Consider the following 24,769-nt stretch of genomic DNA (forward strand, 5'->3'; position numbering starts at 1 on the left):
AAAATTGGGTTAAAATAAGGTTAAATGGGGTAAAATGGGATTTAAATGGGATTAATACGAGGTAAAATGGGATTTAAAAGGACTGAATTGGGATTCCCCACTCGATCAGGGAGCGGTCGGCCTGGAGCACCAGGTTGGAGTTCTGGGGGAAAAACGGGAAAAATGGGGTTAAAATGGGGTTAAAATGGGGGTAAAATGGGATAAAATGGCAGTAAAATGGGGTAAAATGGGATTTAAAAGGATTGCAATGGGATTCCCCACTCGATCAGGGAGCGGTCGGCCTGGAGCACCAGGTTGGAGTTCTGGGGGAAAAACAGGAAAAATGGGATTAAAATGGGATTAAAATGGGGTTAAAATGGGGGAAAATTGCATTAAAATGGGATAAAATGGGGTTAAAATAGGGTTAAATGGGGGGAAATGGGGTTAAATGGGATAAAATGGGATTGAAATGGGATTGAATTGGGATTCCATTCCATTCAGGGAACGGTCGGCCTGGAGCACCAGGTTGGAGTTCTGGGGGGAAAAACGGGGAAAATGGGATTAAAATGGGGTTAAATGGGGTTAAAATGGGGTAAAATGGAGTAAAATAGGGAAAAATTTGCATTAAAATGGGATAAAATGGGGTGAAATGGGATTGCAATGGGATTCCCCACTCGATCAGGGAGCGGTCGGCCTGGAGCACCAGGTTGGAGTTCTGGGGGAAAAATGGGATTAAAATGGGATAAAATGAGGTTAAAATAGAATTTAAATGGGGTTAAATGGGGTTAAAATGGAATTAAAATGGGGTAAAATAGGATTGAATTGGGATTTGGGGTGACGGGAATGGGGTTGAGGGGCTGGATGGGGGCTGGGAGAAATCCGAGAGCTCCCAAAATGGGACTGGGGATCCCAAACCGGGGCCGGGGAACCCCAAACCGGGGCCGAGAGGAGTCCAAGGGGACCCCAAACGGAACCGGGGGTGTCCAACCGGGACAGGGGGGTCTCAAAATGGGCTCCGAGGTCCCGGGACGAGGCTCTGAGGGTCCCATACTGGGTCGGAGGCACCTCACGGTACCGGGGTGAGCCCGTGATAACGGGACGGGCTCAATGTAACGGGACGGGGTTCAGGGCACCGAGCGCGCACTCACCGCCTTGTACTCATACTGCAGGCTACGGGCGGTCACGTCCGCCATGGCTGCGCCGGGAGCGGGGCCCCGAACGGGGCCGGGAGCGGGAACGGGAGAGGGAACGGGCCCGGATGAAGCCGCACGGCCGCCGCACCGGAAGCGCCCTCAGGAAAATTTCCGGGTTAAGAGGAAACGCGCCTGCGCACGTGCGAGAGAAGCTCCGCCCATTACTCATTTTGATTGGTTGATACCCCCTGAATCCCGCCCCCACGCCAGGAGCTGCCGGTGATTGGTCAGACGGCCACCCGCCATGTTTTGATTGACGTTTAAACGCCTGAAGGCGGTGGGGTGGGGCAGAGGGCGGGGTCAGTTTGAAGCTTGTCGCTTCCTATTGGTCAATTATGTCAAAACCACGCCCTCTGCTCAGACCACGCCCCTTTCCGGTGTGAGGGCACATGTGGTGTCCCCGGTGGGGGGGGGGGAGGCGACACCCCCGAATTGTCCCCGAGGAGGGTACAAATTGGGAGTTTTGGGCATTTGGGAGTCCCAGGGCATCGAGGGGTCTCTGGGCATCTGGGAGTTTTTGGGCATTTGGGAGTCCCAGGGCATCGAGGCGTCCTTGGGCATTTTGGGGTCTCTGGGCATTGTGGGGTCCCTGGGCATTTTGGGATCTCTGGGCATTGGGGATCCCTTGAGTATTTAGGGGTCCCTGGGCATCTGGGAGTCCTTGGGCATGTGGGGGTACCTGGGCACAGAGGTGTCCCTGGGCACTGTGGGGTCCCTCAACATTTGGGGGTCCCGGGGCATTTGGGGTACCCAGGCACTGAGGGGTCCCTGAGTATTGCAGGTTGCCTGGGCATTTTGGGGTCTCTGGGCATTTTGGGGTCCCTGAGTGCCCACCAGGGACCCCAAAATTGTGTCTCAGTTCATTTCTTCGTGCCAGGGGATGCGGGCAGCGCTTCCCTCTCCCCGTTCCCTTCCTGCGCTGCCTTTGGGGTCACAGCTCAGTGCCCGCTGTGGTGCCCTCATTATCTCAGCCCCGTTAATTAGCAGAGCGCAATGCCAGCCCCTGGAGAGGTGCCCGGCGGCCGTGCCAGCTCGGCCGTGTCCCAGCAGGGGTGGCACCACGTGGCACTTGTCCTGTCCCTGGAGGTGACCTGGCTGCGCTGCCACACCTGGTGCCCACCCGGGCTTTGTCCTTGTCCTCTCTGGGAAGGGATGGGCACCAGGATGGCACCAAGGTGGCACTGGGATGGCACCAGGATGGCATCAAGGGTGGCACTGGGATGGCAATGATGGTGGCACAGAGAGTGGCACTGGGATGGTACCGGGATGGCACTGGTCAAACTGGGATGGATTGGAATGAGCTGAGCCAAACTGGGATAGGCCGAGCCTGGTTAAGCTGGGCTGAACTGGGCCAAACTGGGGTGGGTAAAGCCAGGCTGAGCTGAGCTGAGCCAGGCCAGTAAAGCCAGGCTGGACTGACCCAGGTCAAACCAGACTGGGCTGAGTCCAACTGGGACACTCCAAACTGGGCCGAGCCTGGCTGAGCCAAGCCTGGCCAGTTGGGCTGAACTGGACTCAATCAGGACACTCCAAACTGGGCCGAGCCTGGCTAAAACAAGCCAGGCCAGTGGGCTGAACTGGGCTGAGTGGTTCTGGATGCCACCCAAACAGAGCCGAGCTGGGCCGGGCTAAGCCTGCTTGAGCCAGCTGGTCCCGGTAAGACCCAACTGGTTCCGAGCGGACGCGGTTCCGACTGGACCGGGGTCCGATTAGACCCGAACGGTTCCGATTAGACCCGAACGGTTCCGATCCGGTCAGACCCTCCCGAGCGGTTCCGATCTGACCCGAGCGGTTCCGATCCGGTCAGACCCTCCCGAGCGGTTCCGATTATACCCGAGCGGTTCCGATCCGATCAGACCCTCCCGAACAGTTCCGATCTGACCCGAGCGGTTCCGATCCGATCAGACCCGAACGGTTCCGATTATACCCGAGCGGTTCCGATCCGATCAGACCCTCCCAAACGGTTCCGATCTGACCCGAGCGGTTCCGATCCGGTCAGACCCGAACGGTTCCGATTATACCCGAGCGGTTCCGATCCGATCAGACCCTCCCGAACAGTTCCGATCTGACCCGAGCGGTTCCGATCCGATCTGACCCTGCCCCAACGGTTCCGATCTGACCCGAGCGGTTCCGATCTGACCCGACCCGACCCGAGCCCCCTCCTCTGAGGGGGTCCGTGACGTCACGGGCGGGGCGGGGCCGCTCGGGGCCGCGCCGCGCGCTCCCCTCAGCGCCGCTCCCGCCTCCCGCGCCCCGGCCGGGCCCCCCCGCGCCCCCCGGAGCCCCCGCCCCGTTCCGCCGCCTCCCTCCGCCGCCCCGCCCGGGCCCCCGCCCCGCTCCGTTCCGCCGCCCGCCGCCCCGGCCGGGCCCCCCCAAACCCCCCCCCGCCCGCCCCGCTCCGCCGCCTCCCGCCCCGCCGCCGCCGCCGCCGCCGCCGCCGCCGCCGCGCCCTGAGGTGAGTGTGCGGGCCCCCCCCCCCGCCCCGCCCCGGTATTGTTGTGGCGGAGCCGCGGGGGCGGGAGGAGGAGGAGGGGGAGGCGCTTTGTTCCTCCCGGTACCGGGAATCGCCGCCGGCTCCCCCCCCCCCCCCCCATCCCCACCGCGATCCGCCCGTGGGTGGGGGGGCCGGAATCGCCCCCTCCGCCGCTCGGAGCCGCCGGTGCAGCGGGAAATCCCCCCCACGGTAACGGCGGCGGGGGGTGCCGGGGGCGCGGGGCTTGGGCGGGCAGCGCCGTGGGGAGCCGGGGGGGCACCGTGTGGGGACCGGGGATGGCACCGTGTGGGGGGGTGGCACCGTGTGGGGACCGGGGTGGCACCGTGTGGGGACCGGGGTGGCACCGTGTGGGGACCCCCCCCGGCCGGGCCCCTCAGGGCGCTCCCGGAGCGTCCAGCGCCCAACTCGGGGTTTGGCTTTGGCTGCGGCCCCCCGAGGGTGCTGTCCCCGCTTTGGGCACCCGGCCGTGCCCCTGGCACCCCGGCCATGCCCGGGGCACGCCGGTGGTGCCCCGTGGCCTGTGGCACCGTGGCCGTGCTTTGTCCCTGTCGCCGTGCCTGTTGCAAGCCCGGCTGTGCCTGTTGAGCCCCGGCCGTGCCCACGGCGGCTTGGCCGATCCTGTGGCACCCCAGCTGTGCCCAGGGCACCCCAAACTGGCCCAGGGCACCCCGGATTTGTCTCTTGTGCCCGGGCTGTGCTCGTGGCACCCCGATCTCTGCCCGTGGTACCCTGGCCAGGCCTGTGAAACTCCCCCCCTTTCCATCTTTGCCTGTGGGACCCCAACTCTCCATGTGGCACTCCGGCTGGCACCCCAAATGTGCCCGTGACACCCCAAATGTGCCCGTGGCACCCCAGATGTGCCCGTGACACCCCCGCCATGCCCTTGGCACCCGAGATGTCCCTGTGACACCCCAGATGTGGCTGTCACACCCCAGCTGTGTCAGTGCCACCCCAGATGTGGCCATCACACCCCAGATGTGGCTGTCACACCCCAGATAAGTCCCTGGCACTCCAGCTGTGCCAATGCCACCCCAGCTGTGCCCACCACACCCCAGCTGTGCCCATCACACCCCAGATATGGCTGTCACACCCCAGCTGTGCCAGTGCCATCCCAGCTGTGCCCATCACACCCCAGCTGTGCCCATCACACCCCAGATATGGCTGTCACACCCCAGCTGTGCCCGTGCCACCCCAGCTGTGCCCATCACACCCCAGCTGTGCCAGTGCCACCCCAGCTGTGCCCGTGCCACCCCAGCTGTGCCCATCACACCCCAGCTGTGCCCGTGCCACCCCAGCTGTGCCCGTGCCACCCCAGCTGTGCCCGTGCCACCCTCCCCCGCCGCAGGAAGCCCGCCCGGGGGTGTCCCCCATTCCCACGGCCCTTCCCGTCCCCCGCCCTCCCGGAAATCCTTCCCGGGCCGTCACCGGGGCCCCCCCGGGCCCCCCCCCCGGTTTCCTGCTTCCCGCCGGGCCGGCCCGAACAATCCCCGCCGCATCCTGCCCGCCCCGGGCACCATCCAGGGCACCACCGGGGGCACCGGGCAGGACGTGGGGAGTGGGCAGTGCCCGCTCCTGCCCCCCCTCCCCATTTCCTCGCTGTCCCCGGGGCATGGGGTGCCCCGGCCTCGTGACGGCGCGCTCAATGCCGCCTTGTGCCCGCGCCGCCCGCGTGACGCCGCCGGCGCCGCTGCCCCGTGGCACTGACGGGGCACCGTGTGCCCCCGCAGGGACCCCGCGGTGTCCCCAGCGCCGCCCCGGGGCCATGGCCGCTGTCACCGTCACCGTCACCGTGCTGCTGCTCCTTGGCACCGCTGCCGCCGGCGCCGCTGGCACCCCGGGCGCGTCGTGGAGCGCTGTGCCCAGGAGGACGGTGCCCTACGAGGGTGAGTGCCAGGGGGACTAAGGGGGGTTTGTGGGCTGTTGTCACCAACTCGGGTGGCTTTTGTCCCATCCCTTCCCAGACAGTGTCGGGTGGGTGTCCCCAAAACTGGGGTGCAGGGGACACGCAGGGATGTGCCAGGTGTGCCATCCCCAGTCCTGTGCCAGTGCCTGGGGGCCACTGCCCGGTGCTGTGCCCCTTGTCCCCATCCCTGTGCCGTGTCCCTTGTCCCCATCTCTGCCCTGTTCCCTGCTTATCTCTGCCCTGTCCCCGTCCCTGTGCTGTCTCCTGTCCCATCCCTGTCCCCATCCCTGTGCCCTGTCCCCATCTCTGCCCTGTCCCCATTCCTGTCCCCTGTCCCCATCCCTGTGCCCTGTCCCCATCTCTGCCCTGTCCCCATCCCTGTGCCCTGTCCCATCCCTGTCCCCTGTCCCCATCCCTGTGCCCTGTCCCCATCTCTGCCCTGTCCCATCCCTGTGCCCTGTCCCCATCCCTGTGCCCTGTCCCCATCTCTGCCCTGTCCCCTGTCCCCATCCCTGTGCCATGTCCTTTGTCCTGTCCCTCCTCCATGTCCCCCGTGTCCACGCCCTGCCACCATCCTGTCCCATCCGTCCCATCTGTCTGTGTGTCCCTTGTCCCATCCCTCTGCCATTTCCTGTCCCCACGCCCTGCCATCATCCTGTCCCGTCCCTCGGCCATGTCCCCTGTCCTGTCCCTCTGCCATGTCCAGTGCCCTGCCAGCACCTCGAGGTTCTGTCCTTGTCCCGTGCCAGCGGCCTCTGTCCCTGCCCTGTGCTGTCACCCTGTGTCCCCGTGTTGTGCCAGCTCCAGTGGCCCTGTCCCCGTGCCGTGCCCTGTGTCCCCATACCGTGCCACATTCCCCTGTCCCCATGTGGTGGCAGTGCCCCCTGTCCTTTATCCCTGTCCAGTGCCACTGTGCCCATGCCTGAGACTTCGGTCCCTTCACTGTGTCACTGTCCCCATGCTGTCCTCAGGCCATGTCCCTTGTCCCTACACCTGGAGCTGTGCCTGTGCCATGTCCCTTGTCCCCATCCCTTTATTGTGCCACTGTCCCTGTGCCATGTCCCTTGTCCCCACTCCTTCACTGTGCTCCTGTCCCTTGTCCTCACTCCTTCACTGTGCCATGTCCCTTGTCCCCACTCCTTCGCTGTGTCCCTGTCCCTTGTCCCTGCTCCTTCACTGTGCTCCTGTCCCTTGTCCCCACTCCTTCGCCGTGTCCCTGTCCCTTGTCCCCAAGGCCAGGCCCCCACCCTCAGCCGTGCCCCCGCCCCCGTGCCGTGCCAGCCCCGTGTCCCCGTCCCCATCCCCTCAATGGTTCCTTTCTGCAGAGCCCGGGGGGCGCGGGGGGGTCCCTGCAAAGGCCACTGTGTTTGGTGACAAAGGGACCTTTGTGTGCCACAGGGCCGGGGGTGGCCGGCGGGGGCGGGGGTGCCCTCGGGGGTCCCTGCCCTGCGTCCCCTTGTCCCCACAGAGCTGCGGGGGGGGTCCCAGCTTGGTGTCCCCACAGAGGTACAGGGGGGTCCCCAAGTTCCCACAGAGGTACAAGGAGGTCTCAGCTGTGTGTCCCCACAGAGCTGTGGTGTCCCAGCCCAGTGTCCCCATGTCCCCACAGTGTGTGGTGTCCCATTGTGCTGTCCCTGTCCCCACAGAGCTGTGGGTGGGATCTGACAGAGTTTGGGGATGCTGTGGTGTCCCAGCCCAGTGTCCCCACACCCTGCCATGTCCCATCCCACTGTCCCTGTCCCCACAGAGGTACAGGGGTGACCCAGCCCAGTGTCCCCACACTCAGTGATGTCCCATCTTGCTGTCCCTGTCCCCACACCCTGCCGTGTCCCATCCCGTTGTCCCTGTCCCCGCAGAGCTGTGGTGTCCCAGCCTGGTGTCCCCACACCCTGCCGTGTCCCATCCTGCTGTCCCTGTCCCCACACTCAGTGATGTCCCATCTCTCTGTCCCTGTCCCCACACTCTGCCATGTCTCCTCTCGCTGTCCCTGTCCCCACACCCTGCCATGTCCCATCCCGCTGTCCCTGTCCCCACAGAGCTGCAGGGGTGACCCAGCCTGGTGTCCCCACACCCTGCCGTGTCCCATCCCGCTGTCCCTGTCCCCGCAGAGCTGCAGGGGTGTCCCAGCCCGGTGTCCCCACACCCTGCCATGTCCCATCCCGCTGTCCCTGTCCCCACACCCTGCCGTGTCCCATCCCGCTGTCCCTGTCCCCGCAGAGCTGCAGGACACTGCCAAGCGTTTCTCCCAGGGCGGGGTCTCTCACTACCTGACGCTGACGCTGGACGCGGCCGAGGCGCTGCTCTACGTGGGTGCCCGCGAGGCCGTGTTCGCCCTGGCCACGGGCACCGTGGAGCTCAAGGCGGCGGTGAGGCCCCGGGGCGCCCCAAACCAGGGTGGCATTGGGGGTGGGGGTGCCCTGCCGGCCCCTGACCCCTGTGCCACCCCCAGATCTCCTGGGAGGCGCCCGTGGAGAAGAAGGCGGAGTGCGTGCAGAAGGGCAAGAACAACCAGGTGGGCACCGGGGCATGGGGGGGTTTGGGGCACAGTGCCAGGGGCTGTGTCCTGGTGCCATGTCATGTGTCTCTGTGCTATGCCAGCTCCAGAGGCTGTGTCCTGGTGCCATGCTCTGTGTCCCTGTGCCATGTCCTGTGTCTCTGTGCTGTGCCAGCTCCAGGGGCTGTGTCCCTGTGCCATGTCCTGTGTCCCTGTGCCATGCTCTGTGTCCCTGTGCCATGCCCTGTGCCACTGTGCTGTGCCAGCTCCAGGGGTCCTGTCCCTGTGTCCCTGTGCCATGCTCTGTGTCCCTGTGCCATGCTCTGTGTCCCTGTGCCATGTCCTGTGTCTCTGTGCCATGCCAGCTCCAGGTGCCCTGTCCCTGTGTCCCCATGCCATGCCCTGTGCCACTGTGCCATGCCAGCTCCAGCATCCCTGTCCCTGTGTCTCCGTGTCATACCGTGCCACATTCCCCTTGTCCCCATGTGGTGGCAGTGCCCCTTGTCCTGTATCCCTGTCCCGTGCCAGTGTTCTCGTGCCATATCCCCACTCCTTAACTGTGCCACTGTCCCTGTGCCATGTCCCTTGTCCCCGTGCCTGTAATGACAGCTCCTTACTGTGCCACTCTCCCTGTGCCATGTCCCTTGTCACCATCCCTTTACTGTGCCACTCTCCCTGTGCCATGTCCCTTGTCCCCACTCCTTTACTGTGCCACTGTCCCTGTGCCATGTCCCTTGTCCCCATCCCTTTTCTGTGCCACTCTCCCTGTGCCGTGTCCCTTGTCCCCATCCCTTTTCTGTGCCACTGTCTCTGTGCCATCTCCCTTGTCCACACTCCTTTTCTGTGCCACTCTCCCTGTGCCACGTCCCTTGTCCCCATCCCTTTTCTGTGCCACTCTCCCTGTGCCATGTCCCTTGTCCCCGTGCCTGTAATGACAACTCCTTACTGTGCCATCTCCCTTGTCCCCATCCCTTTTCTGTGCCACTGTCCCTGTGCTGTCCCTCACCCCAGCCCTTCCCCGTGCCCCCTCCCCAGTGCCCCATCCCTTGTCCCTTGTCCCTGTCCCCACTGATGTCCCTGTGTCCCCTCGCAGACCGACTGCTTCAACTACGTGCGCTTCCTGCAGAGCTACAACAGCTCGCACCTGTACGCCTGCGGCACCTACGCCTTCCAGCCCAAGTGCGCCTACATCGTGAGTGGCTGCCACATCCCTGTCCCCAGCGTCCCCTGCCCGCCCCAGGGGTGGCCCTGTCCCCTGGGGGGACATTTGGGGTGGTTTTGTGGCGGTGAGAGCAGCTTTGGGGCGTCTTTGTGCACTTGGGGTGTCCCAGATGGGTCACCTGAATGGGGGACAGGCCTGGGTGAGGGGCAGGGACAGTCCCAGATGGGTCTTCTTGGAGAGGTCCCTGTCCCCAAGAGGATCATCCAGAGGTGTCCCTGTCCCTGTCCCTCATCAAAGGGTGTCCCTGTCCCCAGGAGGGTCATCCAGAGGTGTCCCTGTCCATGTCCCTCATCCAGGAGTGTCCCTGTGCTGTGGAGGGTGGCCCCAGGCTGTCCCTGTCCCCAGCAGGGTCATCCAGGACTGTTCCTATCTCAGAGGAATCATCCAAGGGCATCCCTCTCCCTCATCCAGGAGTGTCCCTGTCCCCAGCAGGGTCATCCAGAGGTGTCCCTGTCCCTCATCAAAGGGTGTCCCTGTCCCCAGGAGGGTGGCCCAGGGCTGTTCCTATCTCAGAAGAATCATCCAGGGACATCCATGTCCCTCATCCGAGGGTATCCCTGTCCCCAGGAGGGTCATCCAGAGGTGTCCCTGTCCATGTCCCTCATGCAGGAGTGTCCCTGTCCCCAGGAGGGTCATCCAGGACTGTCCATGTCTCACAAGAAGCATCCAGGGGCATCCATGTCCCTCATCCAGGGCTGTCCCTGTCCCCAGCAGGGTCATCCAGAGGTGTCCCTGTCCCTCATCCGAGGGTGTCCCTGTCCCCAGGAGGGTGGCCCAGGACTGTTCCTATCTCAGAAGAATCATCCAGGGGCATCCATGTCCCTCATCCAGGGCTGTCCCTGTCCCCAGGAGGGTCATCCAGAGGTGTCCCTGTCCCTCATCAAGGAGTGTCCCTGTCCCCAGGAGGGTGGCCCAGGTCTGTCCCTGTCCCCAGGACTGTCCACATCTCAGAAGAGTCATCCAGGGGCATCCATGTCCCTCATGCAGGAGTGTCCCTGTGCTGTGGAGAGTGGCCCCAGGCTGTCCCTGTCCCCAGCAGGGTCATCCAGAGGTGTCCCTGTCCATGTCCCTCATGCAGGAATGTCCCTGTCCCCAGCAGGGTCATCCAGGACTGTCCACGTCTCAGAACCATCCAGGGGCATCCATGTCCCTCATCCAGGAGTGTCCCTGTCCCCAGGAGCGTGGCCCCAGGCTGTCCCCATCCCCAAGAGGGTCACCTGGAGGGTGTCCATGGCCCTGGGCCTGTGTGGGTGGCACAGACATGACCCAGTGCCCCCCACCCCACCCTGTGCCCCCCAGGAGCTCTCCGGCTTCACCCTGGACCCGGTGGCATTCGAGGACGGCAAAGGCAAATGTCCCTACGACCCCACCAAGGGCCACACCGGCCTCATCGTGGGTAGGTGACACCTCTGGGGACACCACGGGGTGGGGGTGCCACCTGTGCCCGCCACCCCCCTTAAACCCCTCCCTCACAGACGGCGAGCTCTACTCTGCCACCTTCAACAACTTCCTGGGCACGGAGCCCGTCATCCTGCGCAACCTGGGCCCGCACTACTCCATGAAGACCGAGTACCTGACCTCGTGGCTCAACGGTGGGGACACCGGGGACGGGGGACACCGGAGGGGACGGGGGCGGGGCACAGGGGACACGGGAGGGGACGGGGGCGGGGCACAGGGGACGGGGGAGGGGACGGGGCGGGGCACAGGGGACAGGGGCGGGGCACAGGTGTGACACGGGAGGGGACGGGGGGCGGGGCACAGGGGACAGGGGCGGGGCACAGGGGACGGGGGCGGGGCACAGGTGTGACACGGGAGGGGACGGGGTGGGGCACAGGGGGCGGGGCACAGGGGACGGGGGCGGGGCACAGGTGTGACACAGGAGGGGGCGGGGCACAGGGGACAAGGGAGGGGATTGGGGCGGGGCACAGGGGACACGGGAGGGGATGGGGGCGGGGCACAGGGGACGGGGGCGGGGCACAGGGGACGAGGGCGGGGCACGGGTGTGACACGGGAGGGGATGGAGCGGGGCACAGGGGATGGGGGAGGGGCACAGGTGTGACATGGGAGGGGACAGGGGCGGGGCACAGGGGACAGGGGCGGGGCACAGGTGTGACATGGGAGGGGATGGGGGGCGGGGCACAGGGGATGGGGGCGGGGCACAGGGGACACGGGAGGGGATGGGGGCGGGGCACAGGGGACGGGGGCGGGGCACGGGTGTGACACGGAGCTCTTGCAGAGCCTCACTTCGTGGCATCGGCCTTCGTGCCCGAGAGCGCGGGCAGCGGCAGCGGCGACGACGACAAGGTTTACTTCTTCTTCAGCGAGCGCGCCGTGGAGTACGACTGCTACGCCGAGCAGGTGGTGGCACGGGTGGCACGGGTCTGCAAGGTACGCCTGGGCACACCTGGGCACACCTGGGGACACGCCCTGAGCTGTCTGAGCGTTGGGAGGTTGGCACGAGGTTTGGCAGTTGGGTGTGATTGCTGCACAGAGCAGGTGGTGGCACAGGTGGCACGGGTCTGCAAGGTACCTTGTCCTGGTGCCTGTGGTCACCATGGTGGCCCTGCACTATTGCCCATGGTGGCCTTGTCCTGAAGCCTGTGGTCACCATGGTGGCCTTGTCCTGGTGCCCATGGTCACCATGGTGGCCCTGCACTATTGCCCATGGTGGCCTTGTCCCAGTGCCGGTGGTCAGCATGGTCATCTTGTCCTGGATGCCCATGGTGGCCTTGTCCTGGATGCCCATGGTGGCCTTGCTCATGGTCGCCATGGTGGCCTTGTCTTGGATGCACATGGTGGCCTTGTCCTGAAGCCTGTGGTCACCATGGTGGCCTTGTCCTGGATGCCCATGGAGGCCTTGTCCTGGTGCCCATGGTGGCCTTGTTCTGGTGCCCATGGTCACCATGGTGGCCCTGTCCCATTGCCCATGGTGGCCTTGTCCCAGTGCCACTGGTCAGCATGGTGGCCTTGTCATGGTGCCCATGGTGGCCTTTTCCGGGTGCCCATGGTGACCCTGTCCTGGTGCCCATGGTGGCCTTGTCCTGCTGCCTGTGGTGTTCATGTTCATGGTGGTGATGTCCATGGTGGCCCATAGTGGCCTTGTCCTGGTGCCCATGGTGGCCCTGGTGGCCTTGTCCTGGTGCCCATGGTTACCATGGTGGCCTTGTCCTGCTGCCTGTGGTGTTCATGGTGACCATGTCTATGGTGGCCCATGGTGGCCTTGTCCTAGTGCCCGTGGTCACCATGGTGGCCTTGTCCTGGATGCCCATGGTGGCCTTGTCCTGGATGCCCATGATGGCCTTGTCCTGGATGCCCATGATGGCCTTGTCCTGGATGCCCATGGTGGCCTTGTCCTGGATGCCCATGGTGGCCTTGTCCTGGTACCCATGGTTACCATGGTGGCCTTGTCCTGGATGCCCATGGTGGCCCTGGTGCCTGTGGTACCCACGGTGCCCACGGTGCCCACAGTGGCCATGTCCCGGTGCCCACGGTGCCCGCGGTGCCCGCAGTGCCCGCAGTGCCCGCAGTGCCCGTGTCCCGCAGGGTGACGTGGGCGGCGCGCGCACGCTGCAGAAGAAGTGGACGTCGTTCCTGAAGGCGCGCCTGGTGTGCTCGGCCCCCGAGCAGCAGCTGCACTTCAACCGCCTGCAGGCCGTGTTCACCCTGCCCGGCGCCCGCTGGCAGGACACCGCCTTCTTCGGCGTCTTCCAGGCCCGCTGGTGAGTGCCAGTGCCTGTGGTGGCCTCGTCCTGGTGACCATGGTGGCCTTGTCCTTGTGCCTGTGGTGGCCTCGTCCCAGTGCTCATGGTGACCTTGTCCCAGTGCCCATGGTGACCTTGTCCTGGTGACCACAATGGCCTTGTCCTTGTGCACGTGGTGGTCTTGTCTTTGTGCACCTGGTGGTCTTGTCCCAGTGGCCATGATGGCCTTGTCCTTGTGCACATGGTGGCCTTGTCCCAGTGGCCGTGGTGGCCTTGTCCTGGTGACCACGATGGCCTTGTCCTTGTGCACATGGTGGTCTCATCCCAGTGCCCATGGTGGTCTTGTCCTGGTGACCATGGTGGTCTTGTCTTTGTGCACGTGGCGTTCTTGTCCCAGTGGCCATGGTGACCTTGTCCTGGTGACCACGATGGCCTTGTCCTTGTGCACCTGGTGACCTTGTCCTTGTGCACATGGTGGTCTTGTCCTGGTGACCATCATGCTCTTGTCCCGCTGACCGTGATGGTCTTGTCCTGGTGACCATGGTGGCCTTGTCCCTGTGCATGTGGTGGTCTTGTCCTGGTGCCCATGGTCACTATGGTGGTCTTGTCCCAGTTCCCATGTTGGTCCTGTCCTGGTGCCCGTGGTGCCCCTGTCTCAGTTCCCGTGATGCCTGGTGTGCCCCTGTCCCAGTTCCCGTGGTGCCCATGGTGCCCCTGTCCCAGTGCCCGTGGTGGCCTTGTCCCAGTTCCCGTGGTGCCCCTGTCCCAGTGCCCATGGTGCCCATGATGCCCCTGTCCCTCTGCCCACTCCCGGTGTGCCCGCAGGGGTGACGTGGACGTGTCTGCCATCTGCCGCTACCCCATCCTGGAGGTGAAGAAGGCCTTCGAGGGGCCCTACAAGGAGTACCGGGAGCAGGCGCAGAAATGGGGGCGCTACTCGGGCGAGGTGCCCACGCCCCGGCCTGGCGCGGTGAGGGCAGCGGGCTGGGGATGCCCTCTGAGGGTTGGCATCCATCCCTGGGCTGGGGGTGCCCTCTGAGGGATTGGGATACATCCATGGGGCTGGGGGTGCCCTCTGAGGGATTGGGATCCATTGGTGCCCTCTGAAGGGTTGGCATCCATCCATGGGCTGGGGGTGCCCTCTGAGGGTTGGCATCCATCCCTGGGCTGGGGGTGCCCTCTGAGGGTTGGCATCCATCCATGGGGCTGGGGGTGCCCTCTGAGGGTTGGCATCCATCCACAAGGCTAGTGGTGCCCTCCATAGGGTTGGCATCCATCCCTAGGCTGGGGGTGCCCTCTGAGGGTTGGCATCCATCCATGGGCTTGGGGTGCCCTCTGAGGGTTGGCATCCATCCATGGGCTGGGGGTGCCCTCCATAGGGTTGGCATCCATCCCTGGGGTTGGTGGTGCCCTCCATGGGGTTGGCATCTATCCCTGGGGTTGGTGGTGCCCTCTGAGGGTTGGCATCCATCCATGGGCTGGGGGTGCCCTCCATAGGGTCGGCATCCATCCCTGGGGTTGGTGGTGCCCCCTGAGGGTTGGGATCCCTTGGTGCCCTCTGAAGGGTTGGCATCCATCTGTGCCCCCCTCAGATGGATTTGGGACCCACCTGTGCCACCCTGAGCGGGATTTGGGACCCACCTGTGCCATCCTAAGAGGGATTGGGACCCACCCCAGTGCCCCCATGCCCTCCCATATGCCCTGACTGCCCCCATGTGCCCCGAGTGCCCTCCCCATGCCCTGACGGTGCCCGCTGTGCCCCTGGCAGTGCATCACGGACTGGCACCGGCAGAACGGCTTTGCCAGCTCCCTGGAGCTGCCCGACAACACGCTCAACTTCGCCAAGAAGCACCCGCTGATGGACGAGCCGGTGCCACCCCAGCGCGGGCGCCCGCTGCTGCTCAAGAGGGATGCCAACTTCACCCAGCTCGTGGTGGATCGCGTGGCAGGGCTGGACGGTGCCACCTACGAGGTGCTCTTCATTGGCACAGGTAATGCCAGGGACGGGGGGCACAGGGATTGCCAGGGGACAGGGCACAGGGGGCACCTACAAGGTGCTCTTCATTGGCACAGGTAATGCCAGGGACAGGGAATGCCAGGGGACATGGGCACAGGGACAGGGGGCACAGGGCACAGGGAATGCCAGGGGCAGGGATTGCCAGGGGACATGGGCACAGGGACAGGGGGCACCTATGAGGTGCTCTTCATTGGCACAGGTAATGCCAGGGAGGGGGCACAGGGACAGGGGGCACAGGGACAGGGATTGCCAGGGGATATGGGCACAGGGGGCACCTACAAGGTGCTATTCATTGGCACAGGTAATGCCAGGGACAGGGGGCACAGGGACAGGGATTGCCAGGGGACATGGGCACAGGAACAGGGGACACCTATGAGGTGCTCTTCATTGGCACAGGGAATGCCAGGGGACAGGGGGCACCTATGAGGTGCTCTTTGTTGGCACAGGTACTGCCAGGCACAGGGAATGCCAGGTGTCAGGGCACAGGTAATGCCAGGGGACAGGGACAGAGGACAGGTGCCACCTATGGGGTGCATTGGCATTGGTAATGCCAGGGAACAGGGGGCACAGGAGACAGGGCACAGATAATGCCAAGGGGACAGGGGGCAGAGCATGGCAGGGCTGGGCGGTGCCACCGATGAGGTGCTCTTCATTGGCACAGGGAATGCCAGGGACAGGGGGCACAGGGACAGGGCACAGGTAATGCCAGGGGACAGGGAATGCCAGGGGACATGGGCACAGGGACAGGGGGCACCTATGAGGTGCTCTTCATTGGCACAGGTAATGCCAGGGGACAGGGGGCACAGAGGGGACAGGGCATTAAGGAGACATGGCACAGTAAGGACAGGGCACCATGGGCACAGGGCACCATGGGCACAGGGCACCACGCGTCCATCCCCGGGGTGCCCTCTCACCGATGCCCGCCGTGCCCACCCGCAGCTGACGGCTGGGTGCACAAGGCGCTGGATCTGGGCACGCGCATCCACCTGGTGGAGGAGCTGCAGGTGTTCGTGCCCGCCCAGCCCGTGGAGAGCCTGGTCCTGGCGGGCACCAAGGTGAGCGAGCGTGCCAGGGGGTGAGGGTGGCAGCGTCACCCGGTGCCACCCGGCAGCGCCACCTCACCGCTGTGCCCTCCCCGCCCTGGCAGAAGCTGCTGTTCGCCGGCTCCCGCCTGCAGGTGGCACAGCTGCCCCTGGCAGAGTGCGGGCGCTACCAGTCCTGCACCGACTGCGTGCTGGCACGGGACCCCTACTGCGCCTGGAGCCGCAACGGCAGCGCCTGCGTCCGCACCGACGGGCACAACGGGTACCAGGGCATGGGCACCGCGGGCACCAGGGGCATGGGGATGGCATCCAGGGCATGGGGATGGCACCCGGGGCATGGGGATGGCACCCAGGGCATGGAGATGGCACTGAGGGCATGGGGATGGCACTTGGGGTACAGGGATGGCACCCAAGGCATGGGGATGGCACCCGAGGCATGGGGATGCCACCCAGGGCATGGGGATGGCACCCAGGGTACAGGGATGGCTCCCAGGGTACAGGGATGGCACCCAGGGCACAGGGATGGCACTGAGGGCATGGTCAGGGTGGAGTTTGGGAAGGGTTCTGTCCCCAGAAGGGGCTGGCACTGCCCAAGGAATGGGCACGGCCCCAGGGAGCTCCAGGAGCCTTTGGATTTTGGGTGTCTGTGCAGGGGTGCCAGGGGGGCATCAGTGATCCCTGGGAGGTGGCACACGGGTGCCCCCTCACGGTGCCATCCTCCCGCAGCTCCCACCTGGTGCAGGACGTGCTGAGCTCCGACACCGGCGCCTGCTCCGTGCCACAGGTGGCCAAGCAAGGTGAGACCCTTTTGGTGCCACACGGGTGTGCCCGTGCCACCCCATGCCAACCCATGGATGCCATCCCATCCCATGGATCCCATTTCATCCCATGGATCCCATCCCAGCCCATGGACCCTGTCCTATCCCACGTGCTCCCATGGACTCCATCCATCCCATGGACCTCATCAAATCCCATCCCATCCCATCCCATGGATCTCATCCCATGGATCCCATCCCATAGATCTCATCCCACCCCATGGATCCCATCCCACACCACAGATCCCATCCCATCCCATGGATCCACTCCCATCCCGTGTCATGGATCCCATCCCACCCCATTCATCCCATCCCGTAGATCCCATCTCATCCCACCCCATGCCATCTCACCCCATCCCACAGATCCCATCCCACACCACAGATCCCATCTCATCCCATGGATCGACTCCCATCCTATCTCATTGACCTCATGCCACCCCATGCTGTGGGTCCCATCCCATCCCATGGATCCCATCCCATCCCATCTCATGGATCCCACCCCACCCCATGGATCCCATCGCATCCCATAGATCCCACCCCATCCCATAGATCCCATCCCACCCCATGGATCCCATCCCATAGATCCCATCTCACCCCATGGATCCCATCCCACCCCATAGATCCCACCCCACCCCATAGATCCCATCTCATCCCATGGATCCCATCCCACCCCATGGATCCCATCCCACCGCATAGATCCCATCCCATCCCACAGATCCCACCCCACCCCACGCCATGACCCCCCGTCCCCCGTGTCCCCGCAGGCTCGCTGACGCCCAAGAACGTGACGGTGGTGGCGGGCACCGACCTGGTGCTGACGTGCCGCCTGGCCTCCAACCTGGCGCGCGCCCTCTGGACCTTCGAGGGCCGGGCGCTGGCGGCGCAGCAGGTGCTGGTGCTGGGCGAGGCGCGGCTGCGGGCGCTGGTGGTGCCCGGCGCGGGCGCCCAGCACAGCGGCACCTACCGCTGCCTGGCCGAGGAGCAGGGCGCCCGCGTGCCCGCCCAGGAGTACCGCGTGGCCGTGCTGGCGGGCGCGGGGGCGCCGCTGGAGACGCGGGCGCCGCTGGAGAGCCTGGGCGCCGTGTGGGTGCTGGCCGTGTGCCTGGGCGCCCTGTGCCTGCTGCTGCTGCTGGCCGTGCTGTCGCTGTGGCGCCGCCTGCGCCACGAGCTGGGCAAGGGCGCCAAGGCCATCGAGAGCACGCTGGTGTACCCCATCGAGCTGCCCAAGGAGATGCCCAGCCCGCGCTTCGTGCCCAGCGCCGCCTCCGACTCGGACGAGAAGCTCTGGGACCCGTCCAGTTATTACTACTCGGACGGCTCGCTGAAAATCGTGCCCGGGCACGCCAGCACGGCGGGCACCGCCTGCTGCCGCAACGGCGGCCCTGGCACGGCCTCGCCGCCCGCCGCCATCCCCGGGCAGCCGCTGCACTCGCCCACCCGCATCCACCTGGGCCCCCTGCGCGGCTCGGCCTCCAACGGGTACATCCGCCTGGCGCTGGGCACCGAGGAGCGCCCGGCCTGCGCCGACCTGGCCGAGGAGCTGCGGCGGAAGCTGCAGCAGCGCCAGCCCCTGCCCGACTCCAACCCCGAGGAGTCGTCGGTGTGAGCCGTGCCCGCCGCCGCTCCGGGCACTGCTGTGGGCACCGCGGAGCGGGCACGGCGGGGCTGATCGGCTGGGGATGCCTGGCATTGGAACCCCGCTGGGGATGGGTGCCTGGCATTGGAACCCGGCTGGGCATAGGTGCCTGGCATTGGAATCTGGCTGGGGATGGGTGCCTGGCATTGGAATCTGGCTGGGGATGGGTGCCTGGCATCGGAAGCCGGCTGGGCATGATGCCTGGCATTGGAACCCGGCTGGGGATGGGTGCCTGGCATCAGAACCCGGCTGGGGACGGGCACCTGGCACCAGGATCCAGCTGGGAACAAGTGTCTGGCATCAGAACCCAGCTGGGGATGGTGCCTGGCATCGAAACCTGGCTGGGGACGGGTGCCTGGCATCGGAACCCGGCTGGGGATGGGTGCCTGGCATCGAAACCTGGCTGGGGATGAGCGTCTGGCATCAGAACCAGGCTGGGCATAGGTGCCTGGCATCAGAACCCAGCTGGGGATGGGCGCCTGGCATCAGAACCCAGCTGGGGATGAGTGCCTGGCATTGAAACCTGGCTGGGGATGGGCGCCTGGCATCAGAACCCAGCTGGGGATGGGTGCCTGGCACCAGGATCCAGCTGGGGACGGGCACCTGGCACCAGGATCCAGCTGGGGACAAGTGTCTGGCATCAGGACCTAGCTTGGGATGGGTGCCTGGCACCAGGATCCAGCTGGGGACGGGCACCTGGCACCAGGATCCAGCTGGGGACAAGTGTCTGGCATCAGGACCAAGCTTGGGATGGGTGCCTGGCACCGGGATCCAGCTGGAGATGGGCACCTGGCACCGAGATCAAGCTGGGAACAAGCACCTGGCATCAAGACCCAGCTGGGGATGAGCGTCTGGCACTGGCACCCAGCGGGGGACAGGCCCTGGCATCAGGATCCAGCTGGGCATGGGCACCTGGCACCAGGAGCTGGCTGAGGACGAGCGCCTGGCATCAGAACTGAGCTGGGTACAAGCGTCTGGCACTGGCACCCAGCTTGGGACGGGCACCTGGCACCGGGATCCAGCTGGCAACGCACACTTGGCACTGGCACCACCTTGGGGACACGATTGGCACGCTGGCACCCGCCCTGGGCACAGCAGGGTGACCCCGGTGCCCGGCTTGGGGACAGCAGTGTCACCACAGTGTGCCACCCTGTGCCACCCAGTGCCAGTGCCCACCTTGGGGACTGATACGTTGGCACTGGTGCCCACCTTGGGGACAGGATGGTCACCCCAGCACCCACCTTGGTGACAGCAGTGTCACCTCAGTGCCACCGACACGCTGGCATCGGTGCCCACCTCGGCGACAGGATTGGCACCCAGGATTGTCACTTGGGCACCCTGGCACCGCGGGCACCCCCTTCGGTACGGTGTCCCCATGGAGGGACAGACGTGGGGACGCCCCTGTGCCCACCTTGTGCCCATTTTGTGCCCGCTGCCCTCGGGACGATGTTTTTGGGCCGATTTCGGGTTTTTCTCGCTGACATTTTTCTATCTCTGCCCCTTTCCCTCCGTGCCCCCCTTGCCAGGGCTCTGTGCCCACCCTGCCCTGGCATTTGCCCCCTTTGCCCCCTCCTGTCCCCGACCCCTGCACGCCCCCTCCCCTTTTGTATAATCCCCCTCCCAGTGTAATTTATTTGTTACCGAAATTATATTTATTTGCTGTAAATACCTGAGTATTTTTATATTCATAATAAAAGGACTTCCAAAAAAAAGCCAAAAAAATAATCCTGGATTTTTTTTCTTTTTCTCTTTTTTTCTTGGGGGGTTTTGGGGGAATTTTTGGGGAGATTTGGGGAGACTTTGGGGGAATTTTGGGGAGATTTTTTGGAGATTTTGAGGGAGATGTGGGGAAGTTTTTGGGGATTTTTTTGGGAGTTTTTGGGGAGGTTTTGGGAAAGTTTCGTTGAGGTTTTGGTGAATTTTTGGGGGAGGATTTGTGGAAGGTTTTGGGGGAGTTTTTGGGGAATTTTCGTGAGGTTTTGGGGGCGATTTTGGGGAGGTTTCTTGGAGATTTTGGCTGAGATTTTGGGGAAGTTTTTAGGGATTTTTTTTTTTGGGGAAGGTTTTGGGGAATTTTGGGAAAGTTTTCGTAGAGGTTTTGGCGAGTTTGGGGGGGGAGGATTTGTGGAAGGTTTTGAGGGAATTTTGGGGAGGTTTTGGGCAAGTTTCGTTGAGGTTTTGGGGAGGTTTTGGGAAAGTTTTTGCTGAGTTTTTGGTGAGTTTTTAGGGGAGATTTGGGCAAGGTTTTGGGGGATTTTGGGGAGGTTTTGGGGAAGTTTTTGCTGAGTTTTTGGGGAGGTTTTGGGGCAGTTTTGGGGAGGTTTTGGGAAAGTTTTTGCTGAGTTTTTGGGAAGGTTTTGGTCAAGTTCCGTTGAGGTTTTGGGGAGGATTCGCGGGAGGTTTCGCTTCTCTCCCCCCCCGTGCTGAGCTCATGGAAAAATCTCCAGCGGGGCTAAAAAAGGACAAACCCGGAGCCGTTCCCAGGCTCCCCCCCCCCATCCCCGGGGAGGCTCCGCTGGGAACGGAAATGGGGGAGGGGCTGGGAACGGGCCCGGGCCGTGGGAAATGGGGCTGGGGGCGGGGGGGGCGTGCGGGGGAGGGGAGCTCAGGGACACCCCAATACAGGGGAGGGGGAAACCAAGGATACCCCAAAACAGGGGAGGGGGAAACCAAGGATAGCCCAAAATAGGGGAGGGGGAAACCAAGGATACCCCAATACAGGGGAGGGGGAAACCAAGGATACCCGAAAATAGGGGAGGGGGAAACCGAGGATAGCCCAAAGTAGGGGAGGGGGAAACCAAGGACACCCCAAAATAGGGGAGGAGGAACCCAGAGACACCCCAATACAGGGGAGGGGGATCCCCAAAGATACCCCAAAATAGGGGAGGGGGAAACCAAGGATACCCCAATAAATAAACCCTTGGTTTCCCCCTCCCCAATAAAGGGGAGGGGGAAACCAAGGGTACCCCAATACAGGGGAGGGGGAAACCGAGGATACCCCAATAAAGGGGAGGGGAAAACCAAGGATAGCCCAAAATAGGGGAGGGCCCTCTGGGACACCTCAATATAGAGGAGAGGGACCCCCATTGCTGCTGTGGGACCCCCAATATTGCTGTGGGACCCCCATTACTGCTGTGGGACCCCCATTGCAGAGCAGAGAGGAGCTCGGGGACCTCATGAAGGTTTGGAGGGGACCCCTGGCAACCCTGAGTGGGGGAAGATGGGATCCTTCAGACCCTCCTAATGGGGAGCGGGAGCCCTGTTGATGATGGGGGGGACTTGGGGACCCCAAAATTTGGGGGGAGGGGGCGAACCCCGGGTCCCAAAGGGGGCTTTGAGCGGCCCCTGGCGCCCCCTGGCGGAGGCAGCGGGTGTGGAAAGTGCGCATGCGCCGCAACGGTTGGCAAGCGGCTTCATTCGGCTGCGTTCGGCCCTTCCCGGATCCCTTCGGCATTTTCCGGCCCTTTCCGCTCTTTCGACTTTTTCCGTCTGCACTCGGCTGTTCCCGATCTCACTCGGCCCTTTCCGCTCTCATTCGACTCTTTCCGCTTCTCTTCGTTCCTTTCCGCCTCCCTCGTCTCTCTCCGCCTGCGCTCGGCCCTTCCCGGTCTCGCTCGGCTCTTTCCGCCTCCCCTCGGCTCTCTCCGCCCGTCCCTCAGAGCCGCCGCTGCCATGGCCGGTGGTCGCCGCTCTCCGCCCGCTCGGTGCTGCCCGGGCCGGGCGGCGCTGCCCTCTCCGTGCTGCCAGGGCCGCGTGGCCGTGCCCAGCGTGCACCAGAGCCTGTCCGAGATGGACTTCGAGCGGGGTCCGGGGGGCTCCGGGGCCGGGGACGGGAGGGCCGGGTCAGCGGTACTGGGGGAGCTCCGTGTGGGGCACCCGGTACCGGAGGGGCACGGGCGGGTCTCTGTGTGGGGTACCCGGTACCGGAGGGGCACGAGGGGCTCTGGGCAGGGGTTGGGGTAGCGGAGGGGGCACGGGAAGGGCTGGAGCAGCGGTACCGGGGGCTCTGGGCTGGGGCACCGGGGGGCTCTGGGCACCGGTACCGGTACCGGGCCCGTGGCTGAGGCGGCCCCGCTGCCCGCAGGGATCTGGGCGGCGGCGCGGGACGGGGACGAGGCGCGGGTGCTGCAGCTGCTGGAGCGGAGAGGGGACCCCGCGGAGCCCGACCTGGCGGGGTACACGGCACTGGTACACCGGGGGCACCGGGAGGGCACGGGGGGCACCGGGGGTCCTGACCGGGGTCATGGCCCTGCTACAAGGGGCACGGAGGGCACCGGGGTCTTTGGGGTCGGTCCTGCCCTGGCACACGTCCCTGGCACCGGGGGTCTTTGGGGTCTCTGGCACGGGGTTCCCGGGGGTCTTTGGGTTCGGTCCTGCATGGGCACACGGCCCTGGCACCGGGGGTCTTTGGGGTCCCTGGCACCGGTTACCCGGGGTTGGAGCCCTGAGGCCGCCCGTGCCGTGCCCGCAGCACTATGCCAGCCGGAACGGGCACCTCGGGGTCTGCCGGCTGCTGCTGGAGCGCGGTGCCCCGTGCGATGCCCGCACCCCCGGCGGTGCCACCCCGCTGCACCGCGCCTGCTACTGCGGGCACCGCGCCGTCACCGAGCTGCTGCTGGCACACGGAGCCGACCCCGCCGCCACCGACGGCGACGGCAGAACCGGCCTGCACAAGGTGGGCACCGGGGGGGGCACCGGGGAGAGCCCAGAGTGGGTGCGGGGCATGGTGCGATCGCAATGCCAGGTGAGGGCACGGGGGATGGCAAAGTGAGTGGGGGGCACGGGAGGGCCCCAAATGCTTGGAGCAGGGGGGCAATGCCCAAATCTAAGGGGGCACAGGGGGCAAACCTTGCCGAATTAGGGGGGCACAGAGGGGTCCTTTGCCCAAAATAAAGGGGGCACAGGGGGACCCCAATGTCCAAATTAGAGGGGGGCACAGGGGGAACCCCCTGCCCAAAGTGGGTGGGGGGCACGGGGCTCCTCCTCCTCCTCCCGCAGGGTGCCCGTGGGTGGCTCTCTGGTGCCCGTGGGTGGCTCTCGGGTGCCCGTGGGTGGTTCCCGGGTGCCCCCGGCGGTGACACCGGTGCCCCCCAGGCCGCCGAGCAGGGGCACCGCGAGCTCTGCGCCCTCCTCCTGCGCCAGCGCCCGGCCCTCGCCGCTCTCCGCGATGCCCGGGGCCGCAGCCCGCGGGACGGGGCGCACCCGGCCGTGTGGGACCTGCTGGACACCTGAGCGGACACAGCGGCGACAGCCGGGACCGGGCACTGTCACGGGCCCGGTGCGCGTCCCGGTACCGCCGCTGCCACTTCCGGGTTCCGCCAGCACGCCCCGCCCGCTACCCGCCATCTCACATAATCACCTCCCGCCATTCCTTGCAGCCCCGCCTCTCCTCCCATGTAACCAATCAGCACCTCGGGGCAGTTAGGGGGCGGGGTTTAGCGGCGTAAACAGCGACCGCCGGTGGGGGGGGATTTAAAGGCGCCGCGTCCTTTTAAACCGGGACCCCCCCGCGCGGCACCGAGCACAGCCAGGTACAGATATAGAATTTTTATTAACCCATCTGACAAAAAAATAACCCGGAAAAAAAAAAACCCTCCGTGAAATGAAAATTCCACGGTCGGTTCGACAACCGGGGCGCGGGGGGAGGGGCAGAACCGGGAGGGGGGGGCCCGGCCCCCCCCGCCCCTCCCCCCATCCCCCCCGCGGCCCGAGCTCCCCGAAAATACAAATCAAAACCTGAACAATAAATAGGAATTCCCCAGGGGGGAGGAAAAGGAGGGGTTTGCATAGAGGAAGATTTAATAAAAAAGTTTTTTTGTTGTTTTTTTTTTTTTCTTTTTTTTTTTCCTGGCTTATTATTAATTATTAATTATTATTATTAATTAATTATTATTATTATTTCTAAAATCTCCCCGCGGAAGGAGCTAGGAACTGATCGTCGAGATGTGATTAACAAAAATAATTCAACCTTCTCCCAATAACTTACAGGAGTTCACCCAGGGGGAACTTTTGTGCTTATTTTTGTGTTTTTTGGGGTCAAACTCTGACCCCAAAATACCCCAGGGGGGTTTTGGGGGGACCCTCAGCCCCCTCCTGCCTGTACAACTTTGGTCACTAGCGCTGTGTCACCCCAAAATCCAAACTCTAAAAATCCAGACCCTGAAGTCCAAACCCCAAAAGTCCAGACCTCAAAATCCAGACCCTAAAAAATCCCCGGGCCAGCAGGGAAGGGGCTGGGATTGATCCAGGAGACCCCAAAAACATCAGAGAGG

The 24,769-nt window shown here is 64.4% G+C and overlaps 3 protein-coding genes across 5 annotated transcripts in view; 2 read left to right on the forward strand and 1 right to left on the reverse strand.

Annotated features, from left to right (window-relative positions):
- Window positions 1-1,307, reverse strand: part of SNRNP200 (small nuclear ribonucleoprotein U5 subunit 200) — a 71,650-nt gene extending 70,343 nt beyond the window's left edge. Inside the window, exon 1 of one of the 2 annotated variants that reach the window (XM_074559310.1) lies at window positions 1,128-1,304. In XM_074559310.1, the coding sequence (XP_074415411.1) occupies window positions 1,128-1,172 (45 nt within the window). In that variant the 5' untranslated portion in view covers window positions 1,173-1,304. Of the gene's footprint in view, window positions 1-1,127 lie in introns of both variants that reach the window. The other variant, XM_074559311.1, reaches the window with a different exon arrangement.
- A 2,006-nt stretch (window positions 1,308-3,313) lies between these two features.
- SEMA4C (semaphorin 4C) lies at window positions 3,314-18,652 on the forward strand. Of its 2 annotated transcripts, none has more exons than XM_074559313.1 (15): window positions 3,314-3,627; window positions 5,394-5,549; window positions 7,787-7,935; window positions 8,019-8,081; window positions 9,157-9,255; window positions 10,585-10,681; window positions 10,761-10,877; window positions 11,522-11,673; window positions 12,829-13,004; window positions 13,812-13,956; window positions 14,755-14,977; window positions 15,943-16,058; window positions 16,151-16,308; window positions 16,773-16,843; window positions 17,626-18,651. In XM_074559313.1, the coding sequence occupies exons 2-15, from the start codon at window positions 5,429-5,431 to the stop codon at window positions 18,465-18,467; spliced, it is 2,529 nt and encodes an 842-aa protein (XP_074415414.1). In that variant the 5' UTR covers window positions 3,314-3,627; window positions 5,394-5,428; the 3' UTR covers window positions 18,468-18,651. The 2 variants fall into 2 exon arrangements, with proteins under 2 accessions (XP_074415414.1, XP_074415413.1); XM_074559312.1 differs by lacking the exon at window positions 3,314-3,627 and adding an exon at window positions 3,716-3,855 and having other exon boundaries at window positions 17,626-18,652.
- A 3,240-nt stretch (window positions 18,653-21,892) lies between these two features.
- ANKRD39 (ankyrin repeat domain 39) lies at window positions 21,893-24,321 on the forward strand. Its single transcript, XM_074559309.1, has 4 exons — window positions 21,893-22,302; window positions 22,582-22,685; window positions 22,969-23,172; window positions 23,592-24,321. The coding sequence occupies exons 1-4, from the start codon at window positions 22,170-22,172 to the stop codon at window positions 23,727-23,729; spliced, it is 579 nt and encodes a 192-aa protein (XP_074415410.1). The 5' UTR covers window positions 21,893-22,169; the 3' UTR covers window positions 23,730-24,321.
- The last annotated feature ends 448 nt before the right edge of the window (window positions 24,322-24,769 follow it).

This window comes from Zonotrichia albicollis, chromosome 26 (genome assembly GCF_047830755.1).
Source record: "Zonotrichia albicollis isolate bZonAlb1 chromosome 26, bZonAlb1.hap1, whole genome shotgun sequence".
Taxonomy (NCBI): domain Eukaryota; kingdom Metazoa; phylum Chordata; class Aves; order Passeriformes; family Passerellidae; genus Zonotrichia; species Zonotrichia albicollis.